The sequence below is a fragment of the Harmonia axyridis genome, chromosome 3 (genome assembly GCF_914767665.1).
Source record: "Harmonia axyridis chromosome 3, icHarAxyr1.1, whole genome shotgun sequence".
Classification (NCBI taxonomy): Eukaryota; Metazoa; Arthropoda; class Insecta; order Coleoptera; family Coccinellidae; genus Harmonia; species Harmonia axyridis.
The window spans coordinates 13247948-13268032 of NC_059503.1; the positions used below are offsets into that span (position 1 = coordinate 13247948).

The window sequence follows — 20085 nt, forward strand, 5'->3', positions numbered from 1 at the left end:
CATAAGAACCAATGTACCATTTGGAGATAGCATTCCATTCTTGTAATTCCATCGTTAAGGATACACATAAGCGAGTGGACATCTTGGAAACGGATTGATTCATGGAAATTAATATTCATTGAAGAACGAACACACATTACTCATTATAATCCTACCATCAAAACACATATATAACATACGCACCAATACCAAGTTCGTACCATTGCAACTGACTTAGAAGTTATAAATTCCGAGGAGCAAGTTTTTATAATCTTCTTCTAATCGGATTCAGTAAAGCACTCGTGGTTGCCGATTCTTTTCGTTCTGACGCGTGAAAGCGCAATCATAAATTCGTATCTTTGATCATTCGAAATCTCGGTTTGTATCTGGCTTAAAACGCGATATGTGAATCGTTAACGTGGGAGGTGTCACCCCAACGTCCAAACTGGACATCGTCGAAATTTGATAGACCCATAAAAATGGTCTCGTTTAGGATGATCGATCAATAAAGTAGAATCATGTCAGGATTTAATCTGATTTTAATGATGGAGATAACTATTGGTGGCTGAATTACTCAATAAAATCTTGTATTGGATTTTATAATCTAGATTTCTAGAAAAGCGCAGAACTGAAGTTGAGAATTGTTGCGCGTTTTTTCATTTCTACTGAGGTAATGTCTTAAACTCTTAAAGTTCTCAAGGTGGAGCTGAAATCATTTCATATGCCATACCACTATAGTGATAATATTTTAACGGCAAAAGTTTCTGCTTGGCAATTTCGTTTATGGAACATGTATCAAAATCACTAGCCGTTATTCGAGTAATTTGGAGAATCCAATCACGGAAGTTACGACATTATTAGTGATGATTTTAACACTTTCAATTCATTGTTGAGACGTGCGTCGTTCCAATTTTGGTACTGAGGTAGTTTTCACTTGTCAAAAGTCAAAAGATAACTTCAAAAGTGACAACTGCCCAGATATCAGGCTATTCAAAATGAAACCTCTTATTGAAAAATCCACATGGCATAACACTGGGCTGGTTAATTGAGTGATTGTATCCTGAAGTTCTGATTTCATTAATTTTTGTATGAATGAGATCGCCACTTTGGCATATAACATCAAAATTCTACTTCTTTTATCCTTTACTATGAGCTAGGTCGAAACATCAAAATTGGTGATATATGATATTCATAGAATATCATATGTTAGCTTGAAATTAAAGACTTAGGTAACCTTATAATTCAGAAGATTGTTTAAATTTTCAACATTACTAAATGAGCGCTCAAAAGCTTCCGACTTGGTATCGGTTCTTTCATGGAATTTTCATATCCAACATTAGTAACAGTTAGCCAAATTCAAATCCTCTTTAATGCGCGAACACAGAATGATAACGTTCATTACAGAAATCAGTAATTCAGTTGGTGTAGGTCGATAGTGTAGGTTTCACTGTATTGAAAACTTCCTTTTTGGTTTTCACTTAGACGGGCATAAACACAAGATGAAATTGCTTACACGGTATCCTAAGAGGTATATGAAGTTGTTTACATCCCGCAACAAATTGAAAATACTTGCATTTACACCTTTTTATGGGCTCTTATTTCACTTCTATTAAGAGATAACAGCAAAGGTTACCTGCCACATAAATTATGAGAAATACTTCTTATAATTGAAATGACATATGAAGCCAGGAAATTGACTTAATATTCAATTCCTCGATGTGCTTCTTCTGGTCTTTCCACTGGAAATGAGCGGATTTTCTGTTAGACAAACAACTTGTAAAGATATTTTATCGAGTGCTCATTCATTCTGTAGGGACGTTTTTCATTGAGGAAGACCAATTAGTCCTGCGTTAGGTCATCAGCCAATCGGGAAAGAATTGTGTAGGTGGTGTTTTATAAACAAAATTTTCTACTATATCAACTGAAATCAAGACGGATTTAATTAGTTCTTTCATTCAATCGAACATCGACAATTCAAGTGTCTTCGATGAATTGAGTTGAAACGTTTTCCACTGTTTGTATTGAGATATTGATGGTTGGAACTAGTGAAGGATTTATAGAGTAGCTCTTGAGATTTTAGTTGTTGTTTTTTCCAGGTTTCAAAAGTTCCTTCTGCGGAAGTTTCAACAACACCTTCAGGATGATTTCTTGCCGCCAAGGACTGGGCCACACTCGACGGTAGCCAAAAGAAAGAAGCGACCGAGGTGTGAGGGTTGGTCCAGCCCTTACCTCGATCTCACTCAAAGTCCGTGCTGTCTACTATGCAAATAGTACATCAACTTCGAGCCTTCATCGCGGTAAGTGAAAAGAACAAATTTTACTCTATAGTTTAATATTTCCCCATGTCATTAAAAAATAAAGAAAGCACTGACAAGAAGTCAGGAGCTTTTGAGCGCTAGTCATTCATGCACCACATTTATAACACATACATATCTGTATAGAGTTATGTGGTCTCCAATAGCGCAATTAACGCATACATGAACAACCACACAAAAGCTCTCATTTTCACGTCAGTGCTCTTCTCTTTCCTTTTCAATATTATACTTGAATGTTCTATTATAATTATAATTCTGAAGACGCGAACAACATGGAACTTTGCATAAAGCCTAAAATTGTTATTTTATAGTAGTAGTAACTGTTATTTATTCCCTCTAAAAAAATGGCCATCGACCTAGGGTCCTTTAGCCTTTTAAATTTATATTTCTATACTTAAATAAAATACACTTTTATTATTATATACAATAATTATTCAATTAGTATTTAAATGTTTCAACAGAGTTTGTGTAGGGTGTTTTCTTGTTGACTTTTTTAATTCATCATCGTGGTATTGTACAATTATGTTCTGTTGTTTAATGAGTTTATTGAATGAAACTTCTTGTTGAGTCTCTTGATTCTTACATTTATTTGTTCAATTCCTGTCTTTTCATATAAAAGTTGATGAGGGGCATTATGGAGAAGATTATTTGGGTGTATTTTCTCGGGGTTATTGTTTCTGCTACTTGCAGATTTTTTATTGCTCTGGATTTGCTGCATACAGTGGGTCAGCATATTCAATACCTAGGGCCTACAAATTGTCTTATATATTTTTGTATTTTATATTAACTAGCAAAATCTCAACTATTGTAACGGAATTATTGGGATTTTTTTCCAATATTTTGCTTTTTTTATGATGCTTGATTGATGATTATTTTTTGTATATTCAGGGTGGTCAAGATTTTAGTGCAATAACTTTGACGCCGAATAGAACAACTCTTTTTATGAAAAAAAAACTATAAACCCTATATCCTATATATGAGAAAAGGATCATCGCACCTCTATATCTACGCCACTGGAAAGAGAACACTTACCCAATTCGAATCATTACATTATCAATACCTTAATACCTAAAAATTTAAACAATGAATCTAATAATACTAGAGTTATAAGTTAAAATTTTTTTTCAAATTTTAACGCCCTATATCTCGAAAACGAAGCGTTCATTTGTAGATTTTTTTCATGGAAAGGCTTGTTCTATTCAACGCCAAAGTTATTGCACTAAAAATATTCCATAAAAAGGAAATTAAAAAAAATTTCTCTCAACCTACAAAATTGCATCTGTTCAAAATCGAATGAAATTCCTAACATCATGTACACGATAAGCTTATAAAATTTCAAGTTGTGATACAAGAGTAAACAAAATTAAACGATCACTACTATAAAAATAATCACAAGATAATATTCAATTAAATCATTCAATTTTAAAATAGGCGATTAAGATTGAACGTAAACTCTACACTGACTGAGAAGTGAGCCAATTATCCTCATTGAACTGATTGATAAATAATAAAAAAATTTATTCGAACACCTCTAGCGCTGTAAACACAATTATGCGTCTACGATAGCTGCACAGATAATATCCCAATAAATAATGCAAGTTTCAATCAGATACAGACCGGTTCTTGGAGTTTGATTGAACGCATTATATGCTTCCAAATTAAATGCCAGAAAACCGAAAGCTAAAATTAAATACTTTGGATGAGACCGACAAACCGCTTAGAACTACCTTTTTTCAACACCGCTAGGTTTAAGAATTCTGTTAGTGATATCAGCCACAACCTCGGTAGAGAAGGGATTTGATGCATAATAAAAATTAGTAAAGCTTTGACGCGAAGTCGAAAACTTAAGAATTTAATTCATTCACACGCCAATTATACCCTTGGAGACTTCATAACTGTATATGTGGTCTCCATGTGTTAAATTGGCGAATGGATCAGCGAGTACCCAAAAGTCCCAGACTTCACGTCAATGCTGTCCTAATTTTCTTTATATTCTGCTTGAATTTCATTATGAATGTATATTATATTGAAAGAAATTATTTATATGAGTGATTCTCAATTAAATATGCGAATTTGAATATTGGGAATTCGATATTTTTCCTAATTGTCGAATTTATAGTATGCAGAATATTTATTATTTCCTTTATGTATACCAGCTGAAATCCAAGGTTTGGCAACTATTGCTCTCCTAGTATCATCCGTTGTTTCACGCCGTTTGGCGCGCTTGAAGTTTGTTTTCTGAATTATTTAGACATTCATCTCAATATATTTTGATTTGATATGAAACGTTGATTCACTATGGGACATAAGAAGTGCGTTCTTTGTGGAGAAACTCGCGAATTGAGTGAAATATCGTATCACTGATATGTTTTCATTAACGCGCGCTTCATGTCAAATTTGATAGCTCATGTTGGGGACAAAATTTGCTTACTGAAAATGACATATGCTCCCTCTATCTATGTTCATTACTCTGAGGTATTGGGTAATGTTTTTTTCATACTCTTTTTGAATTTTCTATGGTTCCAGTTACACGATCAACATGAAAATCTATATGAGGTTTAAAATTATCATTCTATATCCAGATGCATATTTTCGTTCCTATCAAATATGTAGTTTTGAAACTTACGGAAAAACAAAATTTCGAAAGACCAAATCTACGGAACCTCTTGTCGGATTTTGCCTATTATTGATTTCAGCTGCGGTATTCCAGTTTCAAACCTATCCTGAATATTTTCTATGTCTTTCAGAATCAAATTTGAGGATTGATTCGTCGTGAGTCAAAAGTTATAAGTTCCAGGCTCAAAATTCTAAAAAATCAGACATTGTGACGAAATGAGAGTAATCTCATTAGAGCGAGCGCTCAAAAATTGCAAAGTACCTGCTGTTTTTTAAACCCCCTTAACCTATTACGATATGGATCTAATGCATTCGAAATGCCAACCACCAATTATGAATTATAAATGTTTAATCACACCACTAGACAGAATCCATACATCATTGACAGTTCAAAATAAGATTTCTAATCGAATAGAAAATTAAAATTAAATTAAAATTCCTTATACACTCGTTAACACAGTAAAATCCCACCAAATATGGCGAAATTGAATTAGAGCTGTCTCCCAGCTTTGAAACAAATTAGTTGACAACTGGTTCAACTTCTGTAAGTCCAGCAATTTAATATAGGAATATCAATCAATTGGAGTTGTCAACCTAGACACGAATCTTGATGGCAATACTTCATTTCGAAAAAGAAGTTTTTGATTGAAATTAGAGAAAGCTAGGAATTTGCGAATTAATTATAACTACCTAGCATATTATGTCATTTGTGTCGAATTTAGAATTTAGGAAAGAAAACAGGAACACCATTAATTAGTAAAGTTTTTTGCATACTATAATGAATCCCTAATCAGTTCATTTCTGATCGAAAATTTATATGGCATGTTGATTTTTTTATTGGCACTCAACAGACAAGATTTTTGTAAAATGTGTAAAATTATATACTACAACTATCTCTTATAGTGAATTCATTGGATCATCAGACTCTGTGAATTCTGAAACGTTAATTGAGGCGATTGAAATATCTTAGTGGGCGAAAACTTGAACGTGCTCATTATAAGTGCAGAAAATATACCGCGTGGAATTTTTTTTGTCAAAATCTTTTTAATTACACGATACGAATCAAATCAAATCAAATTTACAGAAATACAGAAAAGGCTTTATATATCAGATGATATTCTCTAGCCTTGGTTTATACTACCTCTTTAAAATTTCCGTTTCTGCTCTGGAACTAATCGATGATTCGAAGATGCAGAATTGGTGGCAATACTTGATCAAGACTCGTGTCAAACGCAACAAGAATTGGCAGGATCATTGGGAGTGACGCAACAAGGAATTTCAAAACGCCTGAAAGTCATGGGAATGATTCAGAAACAAGGACATTGGGAGCCATACAAGTTGAAACTGAGAAATGTCGAACGCCGTTTGTTTGCTTGTGAACAGCTGCTTGCAAGGCCAAGAAGGAAGGGATTTCTGCATCGTATTGTGACTGGAGACGACAAATTGCGAAAGCGGTCAAGACTTGGAAACGTTCCCAGACTTTGCTTCCTCGGACTATCACTTGGTTCGATCAATGACACACGGCCTGGCTGACCAGCACTTCCGGTCTTATGAAAAAGTAAACAATTTGATCGATTCGTGGATCGCTTCAATAGATGACCAGTTTTTTCAACGCGGATTTCGTAGGTTGCCGAAATATGGGAGAAAGTACCAGCCAGCGATGGACAAAACTTTGAATCATGAATGTAATAACGCCTCGAATTTTGAGAGAAAAAGTCGGTAGCAAAGTTGTATACCTATGTAATTGAAAGATCTCTACGCCAACTTCAATTTCAAAATACCACGATGTGATCTCCTTTTTTCTGAGGCATATCTTCAAGTCGGATTATCGAAAATCACGGTCTCATTTAAATGGATAAGGTTCAGCCTGTAATGAGCGAAAATAAATGTTTCCCTTTCGGTGAAATGCCTTCAAGACTCCAACAGCAATTAAGGAGTGTAAAACATGGTAAGAGAAGAAAACTAAGAGGCAAAGTACAAAGAGGAGCGGTTCCATTGACTTTATTATAAATAGCTGATAGTGTCGCGAGATAAACTACTCACCTTAATTATCGGGGATGTGTTGCAACAGATTAATATGTTAGAATCGGAGACAGGTCTTAAATAAAGCGCTAATCTGTGCGATTGCCATCTTTTAGCGCCGTATTTCATGCCATTTCATGTTTTCTTTTTTTTTATTGGCGGACCCAACGTTGGCCTTTAATAATTGTTGGTTCAAAGTGGGCATTCAAGGGAAATGTGCGATTCGCCCGTTTTGGTTTCTGGATGATTGATGGGTTAATTTTAATATGTTTGAATTTAAGAACATATCAACTGTGCCGACTGATGTAATCTTGAGGATTCCTATTGAAGAGCCTGCGGCAAGCCCTTAAATTAAAAGAAGAAGAAATTTGGGGATTCTAGCCATGTGGTTCACTTTCGGTTTAACGTTTCCATTACGAAGAAGAGATTAGATTCTTAATGGACTAAAAAGGATGGAATGTCTCACAACTTTTTGAACTCAAACTAACCACATAGGCGTACAATTTTGCTTCCGCCGTTTTTTCAAAATTCGTGGCTTCATTTTAAAAAAACTGGTTATACATTTATGATTCAAAGTATTGTCGAGCATTGTCATGCAGTAAAACCACTTTATCATGTCTCTTGTTGTATGCTGCCGTTGGTCTTTCGATGCTCGGCTCAAACGCATTAATTGCGTTCGCTAACGATCGCCTGTGATTGTTCCTGTCGTTTTTTACAACTCATAATACACCACGGCGAGCTTGTGCCACCAAATAATGAGCATGAGCTTGAAACCGGCAATATTCAGTTTGGCCGTCGACTTGGAAGTATGGCCGGAATATCCCCATTATTTTCTGCGCTTGGGACTATCGTAATGAACCAATTTTTCGTCTCCAGTCACAATGCGATACAGGAATCCCTTCCGTCTTTGTCTTGCAGGCAGTTGATCACAATTAAACAATCGCCGTTCAACATTTCTTATCTTCAACTTGTATGGCTCCCAATGTCCTTGTTTCTGAATCATTCCCATGACTTTCAGGCTTTTTGAAATGCCTTGTTGCTAATTCTTGTTGTGTTTGACACGTGTCTTGATCAAGTAATGCCCCCAATTCTGCATCTTCGAAAAACAAAATTCGAAGTTTGAAATCTTCTAATAATGAAATTATTTTCATCCTTTCATCCTCTTAGGGCGGGCAGTTTCCGAATGGATGTGTCAATTTCACAATTAGGATGTTGTGTACCGAGAAGGGAAAGAACATTGCAGAATTTTATTTCTCTAATTCTGTGGTTATTCCGTTCATTCTTCCACATCTTGTAGAACAAAATCGTGCGAGAATATATCAGAAACGCACAGTTTTCATGGTTATATTTTATTATTCTATGTTGGTACTCCGAACTTTCCGCCACGGCTTTCTCTGTCAATTCATCAATTTGCCTTAAAGAAATCAATTCTGCCAACCAACATTTTTCAATGCAAAAATCACTAAATTATATTTATGGAAATATTTCATTAATTTCAATGAAAATGCAATGAATTAGAGAAAATAATTTATAATACTCGTACAGAAGGCTCATTCTACCACTCGTTCATTCCAAAACTCGCCACTTCGTGGCTCGTTTTTGAATTTTGAACTCGTGGAAGAATATCAATGCCTTCCGCACTTGTATTATAAATAACTATTCTCTAATTCTGTGGTTATTCCGTTCATTCTTCCACATCTTGTAGAACAAAATCGTGCGAGAATATATCAGAAACGCACAGTTTTCATGGTTATATTTTATTATTCTATGTTGATACTCCGAACTTTCCGCCACGGTTTTATCTGTCAATTCATCAATTTGCCTTAAAGAAATCAGTTCTGCCAACCAACATTTTTCATTACAAAAAGCACTAAATTATATTTATGGAAATATTTCATTAATTTCAATGAAAATGCAATGAATTAGAGAAAATAATGTATAATACTCGTACAGAAGGCTCATTCTACCACTCGTTCATTCCAAAACTCGCCACTTCGTGGCTCGTTTTTGAATTTTGAACTCGTGGAAGAATATCAATGCCTTCTGCACTTGTATTATAAATAACTATTCTCCAATTCTGTGGTTATTCCGTTCATTCTTCCACATCTTGTAGAAAAAAATCGTGCGAGAATATATCAGAAACGCACAGTTTTCATGGTCATATTTTATTATTCTATGTTGGTACTCCGAACTTTCCGCCACGGTTTTATCTGTCAATTCATCAATTTGCCTTAAAGAAATCAGTTCTGCCAACCAACATTTTTCATTACAAAAAGCACTAAATTATATTTATGGAAATATTTCATTAATTTCAATGAAAATGCAATGAATTAGAGAAAATAATGTATAATACTCGTACAGAAGGCTCATTCTTCCACTCGTTCATTCCAAAACTCGCCACTTCGTGGCTCGTTTTTGAATTTTGAAACTCGTGGAAGAATACCAATGCCTTCTGCACTTGTATTATAAATAACTATTCATATATTACGAAAGAAGCAAAGTATTCGAAGGTTCAATTATATTCTGACTATCAGAACTTTAAATTTTTTTTATTGAAGATAAACTCTATTATTCCATTAATAGTTGTTTTTTTAGATCCTCTCGTATTTTTAATTTTTAAAACAAAATCATAATCTTGCTTGACGGTCACCAAATTTTACGCTACGCCCCTGTCCGCATTCCCTATTACGTTATTTTCGATCCTGTCACAATATTATCACCCATAACAAGGAATGAAACTTCAATAGAATTATTTATTTCCCAAATAAATAGCCATACCAAATTTCAACAAAAATGAGGAAATAAAGCAGTCAAGAGCTTTCACTCGCCCGCCAATTGCAACATTGGATATACCTTAGCCTCAAATTTTACAGACTTTTTGATGAAATGATAAAAAAACAGATTCAGGGTACAAGGGCTCAAATAACCAATAAATAAATCGGTTGAATCGATTCAATGAAATATCTTCAAATTTAGTGGGGTCCGAATGAAATACTATCACAGGGTATAGGGCTGAAACAAAAAATATAATAGGATTTGGGGTATATCCATTACACGAAACTTGTATGTTGAAACAAGCTCTTCACCCCTTTAATTAACGATTAGATGCGTTTGAACATAGGTGGCCGACTCTTTATCTTAGCCATGTTATCAGTCAATCTTGACATCATTATAACACCATTAAATGGGCGAGATTTGTGGTCTTCTGCTCAGTTTACAGCGTGTAGGGCTATTCTACATTCCTATTCTAGAATGCCCGGACATCCATTTCTGGAGGGTTATCAGCAATTAAATCAGTCGGCATTTAAGTCATCTGCCGTTTTAACAAGAACAATTCCTCGAATAGACGTTGTAAAACTCCTACAAGAAGTTGTGAAAAAAATTGATTGATTTTTATTTGAGTTGAATTGTTTTAGATCTGAAAACATTCTCAAAGGATTACTTAAAGAACTCATTGGAATATCTTTTCATTCTTACTTTTTCACTTATATTTCTGGTCTTATTTAGGTTAAGATGAAAAAAGTGAGCAGAGGTAAATTTCTGACAACTTTGTTAATTGAAGAAGAATTTCCACAGAACTGTGGATATCTTGTTTCTTTCCTATTTTCTTCTAATATGAGTAGTGTAAAAAAATCTCAGCCTGTCTTCGAAAATTCTGCCTAGATCTTTCGCTTACTTCGTCCATTCGATTTCAAGATTTTGTATAACTATCTATGTATATTCATGTTTTTTTTCTCTCTTTGTATTCACTACACTAGATCTTTTTTGAGTTTATCTTCATTCGAAATAATCCACAAATTTGTCCATGTATTCTGTGGAATCCAACGTTCAACATTAAACAACCAATATTTCAAGACTGTAGCAGCAAAAAGGGTACCTCAATTTACTTCAAGCTACCTACAAAATATCCAAATAAAATCAGTGCTGAAAATTCTGTAGAAATAATTTAGTAAATAATTCAAGCGACAAATAAATAAACTTCAGGTTTCTTGCATTTGAAAAGTACCTTCATATACCTGATTCTTGGGACGCAGAATATATACCACAATAACTTCAAAAGTAATGATAATATCTAACAAGATGAAGCACCTTCTAAAACTTTTCCGATTATAACGGAGTTGTTCTGTACTTATTTGCTTGAAATGCAACACTTTGAACGCTGATTCCGCTGAATATTATAGGTTATAACTTAACATAGAAATATGGAAACTAATAGAAACCATAAAACGCTGTTTACATCTGTGATTATTAAACCATAGATTTATAATAGTTATTTCCTTATGAAAAACCACAACAAGATATCATTTAACATCTCAATCTACCAATAACGGCTGGCAGATCCGTTCCTTAATCGACCATAAAATCAGTTAACGAGTGTCCAGCGTCCATTGCACTATTGAGTTGCCGTTTCATTCTGAAATTTAGTGGGTAATATTTTCAAATCATTAAAGATGCGTGATGGAAATGAGAGTGAGTTGTTATTAGGGTTCCGTAGCTAAATGGCAAATGTCCGATCATCTGTATGACATGGAAGTATTCGAGACAAATAGCCCTGTCAACTTGTGCTCACAAAGGCCCCTCACGGAAAAGTTTTGGGGTAGTTTGAATTTCTTTGATTGAATAGGTTTTTTAGGGTGCTGAATCCGAATCTGAGGATTTTCACCGAAATGCGAAAAAAATTCTCGTAAATGACCTTGCTCTGTATTTGAGTGGAAAAAGTGGGTTTTTGTAGAGATATCTAAAATTTGCATATTTTCATCTATCGTTTGAATCAGAACGATTGATTGGAAGAATTTCCTGAATAAGGATATCCGCAGTTTGAGAAATAAAAAACACCTGATATTATTTATAGCACATTTTATTTTTTTCAGGTACTTGGCTTGGCCTCTGTATTGCATCCGGTTCATTGTCAGATACATTTCGACAATCATACAGTTGAATCTAGTAGCGGAAGACGTGTTGAGAGGTCAATCAGAAGCAGGCATAGTAGTTTGAATACCGACGAGGATTGGTAAGTATCTTTTTACTCGTATTCCGGTAAAATACAGGATACACCATGGTATTTGTCATTTATATGATGTTGTTTTTCAAAGCTATATTTTGGAAATAACATCGTCCAAATGTTGACTTTGGCAGGAACACTCATTTTGAGCATTTTATGAGTGGTGTGATTGTTTTGGGCGATTTTTTCCCCAAGACCTTTAGAGTCCCTTAACGATGTTTGAATACCGTGTCCATCGATAAAAATACTGGATCTCATATATAGAGAGCAATGAAACTACTCGTGCAAAGGGATCACCTAGCCAGGCATAATTTCCTGAATAATGTTTGTTCTGAAGTTCTCTGGAAGATGCTGATCATCGAATTCCTCAAGTTAAGGGCACCATAAAATTTCCCAGTGCTGGTTCGCTGAAAATGTGCAGCACAACTCTTCAAGAATGTGAGGGCCAACGCTGCACATAACGGGTGTTTTTTTTCGAGGTATATAATTTTAATTTGGCATTACTGTTCAAGATGGCGACCGATTTAACAGCTGTCAAGTGATTTATTTTCAGTTTGGTTTGGCAATTCATCATGAATAGACACTCGCCTGAACAACGTTTGCAAATAGTGCAATTTCATTTCGAAAATAATGGTTCTGTGCGGAATACGTATCGCGCACTACGTCCATTTTATTTTGTTTAGCGATGAAGCGCACTTCTAGTTGAATGGCTACGTCAACAAACAAAACTGCCGCATTTGGAGTGAAGCTAATCCTCAAGTGTATTTCGGAACACCGTTACATCCAGAAAAACTGACTGTTTGGTGCGCTTTATGGGCTGGTGGAATCATTTGTCCGTACTTCTTCGAAAACGATGATGGCCAGAACGTTACAGTCAATGGTGATCGGTATAGAGCTATGACTACTAACTTTTTCATTCCTGAATTGAACAACCATGATGTCCAGGAGCTGTGGTTCCAACAAGACGGCGCAACATGTCACACAGCACGTTCCACAATCGATTTATTGAAATACACGTTTGGTGACCGCCCAATTTCACGTTTTGGACTTGTGAATTGGCCTCCAAGATCTTGTGATTTAGCACCGCTAGACTACTTTCTGTGGGTCTATGTGAAGTCATTGGTCTATGCGAATAAGCCACAAACCCTTGACCATTTGGAAGACAACATTCGCCGTGTTATTGCCGATATACGGCCACAAATGTTGGAAAAAGGCATCGAAAATTGGACGTCCAGATTGGACTACATCCGAGCCAGCCGTGGCGGTCATATTCCAGAAATCATATTTAAAATGTAATGCCACAAGATTATCTTGTGGACAAATAAAATTCATGTCAATCGAATAATCCATCGTTGTTTTATTGCAATTTAAAGTTCTATAGCTCTAAAAAAACACCCTTTAGATGAGAGAGCATACTTCACTGAGAAGGAACCTCACTCGAGGTGTATCATCAGTTGTCCAGTAAAGGCTACTCTGTAGATAACAGCATAATAAGGACTAAAAACTGCACTATCCAATTTTCTGAAAGAAACCATGTCATGGCATTGTTAAAATAAATCATTTCCCACAAAAAATTTCCTACCCTGCTCCGCAAAAAGGCTGTATATTTTTGTAGTGACAGTTAGTAAAGCCATGAATCTACCCTGAATTTTCTACTCAAATTATACACTGAGCATACTTTATTCCACACGATCAAATTCATAAGAAGCCTCAGCTTTTGAAAATTTGTCACTTTTGTCTCTTTCAATCTCGCTTTCAACTGACCTTACAGGTAGATACAGTCTATTATAGAGCAGGAAAGGAAAGTTGTCATAATTAGCCATATGTATATTCTTTTTCAATTCCAGGTTTGACTCGTTGTACAAACAGAACATACCACTAATCAGCCCTGGCAAGCTACTCACCCCTAGAGAGAACCAGCAGCTAATTCGTCAAGAAACCCGAAATCGCACAACAGTCGACTGCTGCCCATCAGTATTAGAAATGATCGAACCGGAAGGAGGCAAAAACCAAGATGACCAATACGTAGAACTCTACAGGGACGGCGACCATAGGCAGAGGTTCTACGAGCTGTCTTGTCATAAGGACATCAAGAACAAACCCTGTCGATTCATGGACAAAAAAATACATGAACACTCCCGGTGTGTACAGAAGTATAGTTATACCTACGCCCTGGTGAAAGACACGGGCAGACATCACCATCACCAAAAAATCTCGAATAAAAATTTCCCAACCTTCCCTGCCAAAGGACCCGAAGAGGTCAGGTGGACACTGGACTATATTAGAGTGCGTAGTGGGTGTAGTTGTGTGGTGACTTCGAACAAACAAAAGCGCAAACAGAAACACAAACGAATAAAACATGACGAAGAAACGTGAAGTTTCGGAACCAAAGCAAGATTTTAGATATCCAGAACTTTTATTTAATTTTATCCCCTTAATAATTTTACCATCGCCAGTGGCTTGTGATTAATGCTTCTTGTTCATAGATATATCTATAAATAATTACCCTGAAATTAAATTATATTATTGTTCAAATATTATTATCCTTATTAATATTATCATGACAAAATGAATTGATGTGAGCTAAGTATGTATACCATCAAATTTGTAACATCTTGGTGTTGTCTCATCTAGAACTTTTATGTTAAATTTCAGAAATATTCAGTTCACATTCCAAAATGTCTCACAATATTCAGCAAATCGATAAATACACCACTAGATGTTTACCATGAAATTGCTCTACTTCAGAGGGTGGTTCTCGTTCGAAAAGTTTCTTGGTATAAATTTGTTCCATGTTAAGAAACTACCTCCAGGTAGAGTAGACACCAAGAGAGCTGAAGACTGACTAACACTTCACTTACCTGTTATTGTAAAAATTGTATTGAAATGGATTTTGATATGGGATTTACAATTTCGATATGAAAATTGTTGATATGAGAAGAGAACAGACAATCCACAGTATTTTTAATGTTCAAATTATTTTCTGCCGATAGTTATCATCACAATATATTGATGTCGAGTTTTTGGAAATGAAAATATGAATGTAACGTTATCAAAATTTTTTGTGCGAAAATAAAGTTATGAGAGTAAAGATTGTTTCTATTTTATTTAAAAAAAAACCTACTTAGAACAAAGTAGAATGTGGCAAATACAGTTTTGCAGGTGTTTTTGCTAACCCAGGTAGCTATTGCCAAATTTATCTTTCTCCTTTCTGGTGTAGATTTCATTTAGGGTTCGATTAGCTAGAAATCCGATTTATAGCTTGGAAATTTCATCTACCAGCAGTCCTTTCAGCTACATAGGTTACTTATGGCGATAGTGCCTCGTGAGCAGTTCCAAAAGCTCAACTAGTGCCAGCAGCATAATCTAATTTTTGTAAAACGAAGAAAATTACAGAAATCTTTAGCTTGTGAAGGTTCGAGTGTATTCATTAATTATTTTCGAGCTCTCAATTTGAACCCCTACCCTCTTAGTACTGGGTGCTCCAAACTCACAGAATGTCTTCAGTCAAGCAGGTGACTCTTGTTTTTGTTTTTGCAAGTTTTATAGGATAGAGTTTTATCGTCCTAAGTCATCAAAGACTGGCTTTGCTTTTCTAAAATATTTTCTTCGCCTTCCTGATGCATCTTCGAAAACGAAGTTGGGAATGGTGATTGTTTTGTTTTTCTGCTTTTTATTGGGTTATAGCATTTTTCTTTATACTTCGACAGTTCACACAAACGTCTATGTAAAAAAATAAAAAACTGTTGAATTAAAAAGCTTTCTTATAATAAATACATTCAACAATATAAACAATTTATTATTTTCTCTTAAGTTAAAAATCTATAGTTTCATTATGTACATTCATAAATACAGTCTTGTTTTCATGGATTGCTTGCTTTTGGATTATTAGTGCCCATTCTTTGTTTGAATTTCTTCAAGAATTCCTTAGCTAACTTCTCTCCTTGCCGATGCTCCAAAGCTTTCACAGTTAAGGCATCTGAAAAAATCAATAACATCTTCAGAACATTAATTCAAGGAAATAATAAAGCGATCATCAAAAATTCATAGAAATGATTTCGTCATATTAAATATGAATAGAAGCTCAAATTAACTTAAGAGTCATTAAGATCTATTCCATTTCTTACCAACATTTACAGGCCTGGATAGTTGGAGATGAACTTGAGGTAATGCTGAAAGGGGACCTTCGGTATCAATTATATCTCTGAAATGAATAAATGCTTCTCCTATATGCTTATTGTTGTACCCTAGTAAGTCTTTGTCTTTCACACTGAACAGAAGAAGGCCATCATCCATCAATCTTTGTTCATCAGAAAGTTTACTGAAGAGAATAATCAAATTACTTTTTAGTCATTCAAGAAGACTCTTTTCTACTTACATTTCAAAAACTTCGTCGAATAATGGCATCAGGTTCTTATTGTGAGTTTTGGTCTTTGGTTGTTCGTGGTTTCTGAATTTATCCTCAGGCATAAGGTGAACACGGACAAAGGCATCACATAAGCCTGCAAAAAATCATAAAATGAAAATGAAAGAATTTTTTTCGACATGCTCAAGGGTAGTAGTAGGACCCAGAGAACTGAAATGATGATGTAGCATCAAAATAGTGTGAAAACTTACCATTGGAATCCATCGCCACCAATATCTTAGCGTTGAGAATTTCAATGTACAAAGTGTTGCCTTCAAATTTCGTTCTGACGGTCAACACACCATACCGTGACTCTGTCTCACTCATGAATTCCTCATGCAAATCCAGGTTCACTTGATGAATGAGATCATTGGTCTCTAAACCATATACTTTCAACAAGCGCTCTGCCTGAATCAACCCATCGCATCTAGCACAATCGTCTGATGTCTTGAAGGAGCCCAGCATCAGATTCAAGGTTTTGTGCAAATTTGCGAAAAAGGAAGGCGGTCGACGATTCTAAAATTCAGAAAGGAATCTCATTTGTATCAGCTTCTACATCTCAAAAAACGCTTTGGTGCCTCGTCAGTAGATATACACAGCTGGTTGAAGACCAATACCTAATATAATTCCTTAAATAATAATATGATACTTACTTCCAAGCTTGTTTGAATTATATCATTCAGTATTTTTCCAACTTGCTCCCAAACCATATAGATGGTTCTGTCGAAATTTTCTTCATTCAGTTCACGGTATAATGTGCTGAGATTGTTGTCAACATAAGACATCAATCTATCGACACTGTTATTGTCTTGGTTGAAAAGTTCTGCTCCTTCTATCAGCAGTCGTTTCATAGACGGTGCCATCTGAAAAAAATTAGAGTTATGTTTTATTGTGTATTTTTATATGCCACTAAACATCTCTCAAAAGCTCTGAGTAAAAAGATAAGCAAACTTTCTTAATGAGGAATGTTTCAATTTTGAGATGGTAGATGGAGTATACGGAAAATTCTTCTCAATCTGAGTTAATACTTCACATTCACGACTTCTTCAAATAACCTGCAGGAACTTTTCAAATTCAGTTTTCAAAAATGGTTAATCACTTTATTAAGGGTTCTCAAAGTGACAACATCGCCTTGTAGGATAGCTTGTACAACCAACCCAATGCAAAATATGATATGTCAGCTATGTAGTCCATGCTCTTCTGTATATAGGTATTCTTTAGTTGTCCATGATGCCATATTGTGCAATGGAAAATATACTGTTTAATTTTGAATACCTATACAATTTTGAATTTTTTCTTAAGGTAATTGAAATTCCTTTTTAAAATAAAAGATTAAAATGTTTAGTTTTAACAATATTCAAACAAACACTTAAGTTTCAGTTGAAGGAGAATTCGACATTGTAAAGATTTTATATATCACTCAAACCAATGATGAAAAGTTGATGAGGTTATGTATAAAGAACCAAATCAGAGCAATTTTAATTGCACTCTTGAAGATGTATCCTAATTGCCATCATAAACAGTATCTGTATATTAATTCATTCTGAGCTTACCTTAGATATTACACACTCCATCAGATCGAATATCTCATTCTTCACTGTGTCGACAGCATTATCGATGACGTTGAACAGTGTCTGTTGGCATCTTTGGGCATCAATCGGACTCTTCAAGTCCGCCAGTTTTTTGACAACCTCATCCATACCCAATTCAGTAGTGAAAGGCCTCAGCGCTTGAGATACATATTCTATATTGTTAATAGATAAACACCATTCGTTGGTAACCTCAAAACGTTGCTCGTAGGCATTCTGTATATCACCCATACCAGCAACCTTCCTGGACATTCTCTGGGCGTAGAAAACACCACATCGACAAATATCCTGAAATGAAAACTCCCTGTAAAAATTGGCAAACTTTTAGGGCAATGCAACTCACGTCAATCATTTTAGCGATGAAAGTGTAACAACCTTCAACATCTGGCCAATTGAGTTGTGTCCAGAACACTTTTACCTGGAAGCGAAAATAAAAATAGATACTATTGGAACCACCCTCTCAATAAAGATTTTAATCTCACCTGGTAAAAAATTGAAAGCGTATTAACAGCCGAAGAACTATATTTGACAGTGGGATCAACAGGTACCAATTCATCTAACTCGACAGCTTTCTCTATCCTTTGTTGAGCCTTATAAACAGCTATTTCCAACCACTGAGCCACACCATCGTGGAACCACTTGTAAAAATTATTTATATAAAAATTATCACAGTCAACAGGGCAGACACCTTGTCCAAAAACGACAAAGCGTTGGATACCAAGGTAGAGCTCAAACAACTTCGTTCCTTGATCTAAAGGTTCCTTGTGGGACTCCTCATTTAGGGAATTCCCATTGAAATTAAGTTTTTTCAGACTTTTACAAATATTCATCACTTCCTCTTCAGCTAGTTCACTCACTTTCTGTTGGTAAATTATGTAGAGTTCCTTGGTGTACGCAACTCCAGCTTTTCTGTGGAAGAAATTGATTTAGATACAGATACAATCCAATATAATCGATGTTAAAATTTGCTCCCAAATCCACCAAACGTAAAAGTAAGCTTTAAATTTTTTTCTAAAGAGCTAAATAAGCAATGATTCATGTATATTTCTATAATACTTAATACTCACTCATAAAACGTCTTATCAAAGAATTCTATTGCTTTCTGCAAATCACATCTGACCAAATTGAAAACTTTATTGATCAACTGGAGTTTGGCTGTATCACTTGAATCAGAATTCTTGTTGTTCTCCACTATATAGTCATACCAATTAGAGGCACTAACTCTAATTGCGCTCAAAAGAACTTCTCTTATAGTTAAATTGTTCACTTCTTCGATGTCTGGAATCCACGGATATAAAGTGCTTGGAAACAAGTTCAAATTATTTGGCGGTTCCAAAGTTGCAATTTTGGATAATATGGTCAGAACCTCATTAACACTCTTAACCAAATTTTTATCAGCCTGTTTCCTCTTGATCCTTCTAATCACACTGAAACAGTATGGCAGCAATTTAATGGTTGAATTCCAGAACAGTTTGGTATCTTCTGAACTGAGTGAATTATTGCCTTGTAGTGGTTTGATCAGTTTGTCCAATAGATTAGAGAATAAGACGAAGCTCAAAGCATGATTCTGATGGATTTTGATGTAAGTAGCCCATTGGCAGACGGCAGCTTCTGTTTTGGAAAGACCTGACTGAATAATGTGTTGAGTTATGATGGCTTCACCCTGCTGGCTGAAAGAACCACACCACCAATGAGGCGCTACCTGGAATATGGAAATATTATTGAACAGAGAAAAAAGGAAACTATTTCAGAAATAGGAAAGAACTCTTGAAGACATTATATGGAGCTATTTTCTTTCAAAATACTAAAGGATGAAGTAAAGATGAATAAGCGAATTCTTCAAAGTGTTTGAAGAGAGAGTGATAGTACCTTTGATTTTTCCAGCTCGTGCAACAATAGTATACGCAACAAATGACGATGTTCTTGTTCTGCTACTAAGCTGTTCTTCTTGGAGCTGAATGACAGTCTTACTTTGATAATACCTTGTCTAGTATCTTTATTCTTTTTATCCAAACTGTACCACATGGTCATCCCTGCAGCTGGAATAGTCTACAGAAAAAATGGTCGTCAAAATAAAAAAACCTTGAAGAATAATATTAATAAATGACGTTAGCTTACTCTTTCAAAAGATCATTATATCTAAGTTTATATCCACAA

The 20085-nt window shown here is 35.1% G+C and overlaps 2 protein-coding genes across 8 annotated transcripts in view; one reads left to right on the forward strand and one right to left on the reverse strand.

Moving 5' to 3' along the window:
- The window catches only part of LOC123674661, a 143999-nt gene extending 128978 nt beyond the window's left edge, over positions 1-15021 (forward strand). Inside the window, exons 4-6 of one of the 2 annotated variants that reach the window (XM_045609613.1) lie at positions 2076-2276; positions 11804-11943; positions 13782-15021. In XM_045609613.1, coding sequence (XP_045465569.1) covers positions 2241-2276; positions 11804-11943; positions 13782-14310 — 705 coding nt within the window. In that variant the 5' untranslated portion in view covers positions 2076-2240 and the 3' untranslated portion in view covers positions 14311-15021. The remainder of the gene's footprint in view (positions 1-2075; positions 2277-11803; positions 11944-13781) is intronic. The other variant, XM_045609614.1, reaches the window with a different exon arrangement.
- Positions 15022-15680: 659 nt separating this feature from the next.
- LOC123677143 (protein unc-13 homolog 4B) overlaps positions 15681-20085 on the reverse strand; it is a 33138-nt gene continuing 28733 nt past the window's right edge. For all 6 annotated transcript variants that reach the window (XM_045613672.1, XM_045613673.1, XM_045613677.1 and 3 more), the window contains 10 exons: positions 19798-19977; positions 18996-19630; positions 18411-18837; positions 18272-18346; positions 17893-18216; positions 16993-17202; positions 16552-16855; positions 16313-16436; positions 16062-16255; positions 15681-15913 (listed from right to left, as the gene is read on the reverse strand). In XM_045613672.1, the coding sequence (XP_045469628.1) occupies positions 15798-15913; positions 16062-16255; positions 16313-16436; positions 16552-16855; positions 16993-17202; positions 17893-18216; positions 18272-18346; positions 18411-18837; positions 18996-19630; positions 19798-19977 (2589 nt within the window). In that variant the 3' untranslated portion in view covers positions 15681-15797. The remainder of the gene's footprint in view (positions 15914-16061; positions 16256-16312; positions 16437-16551; positions 16856-16992; positions 17203-17892; positions 18217-18271; positions 18347-18410; positions 18838-18995; positions 19631-19797; positions 19978-20085) is intronic.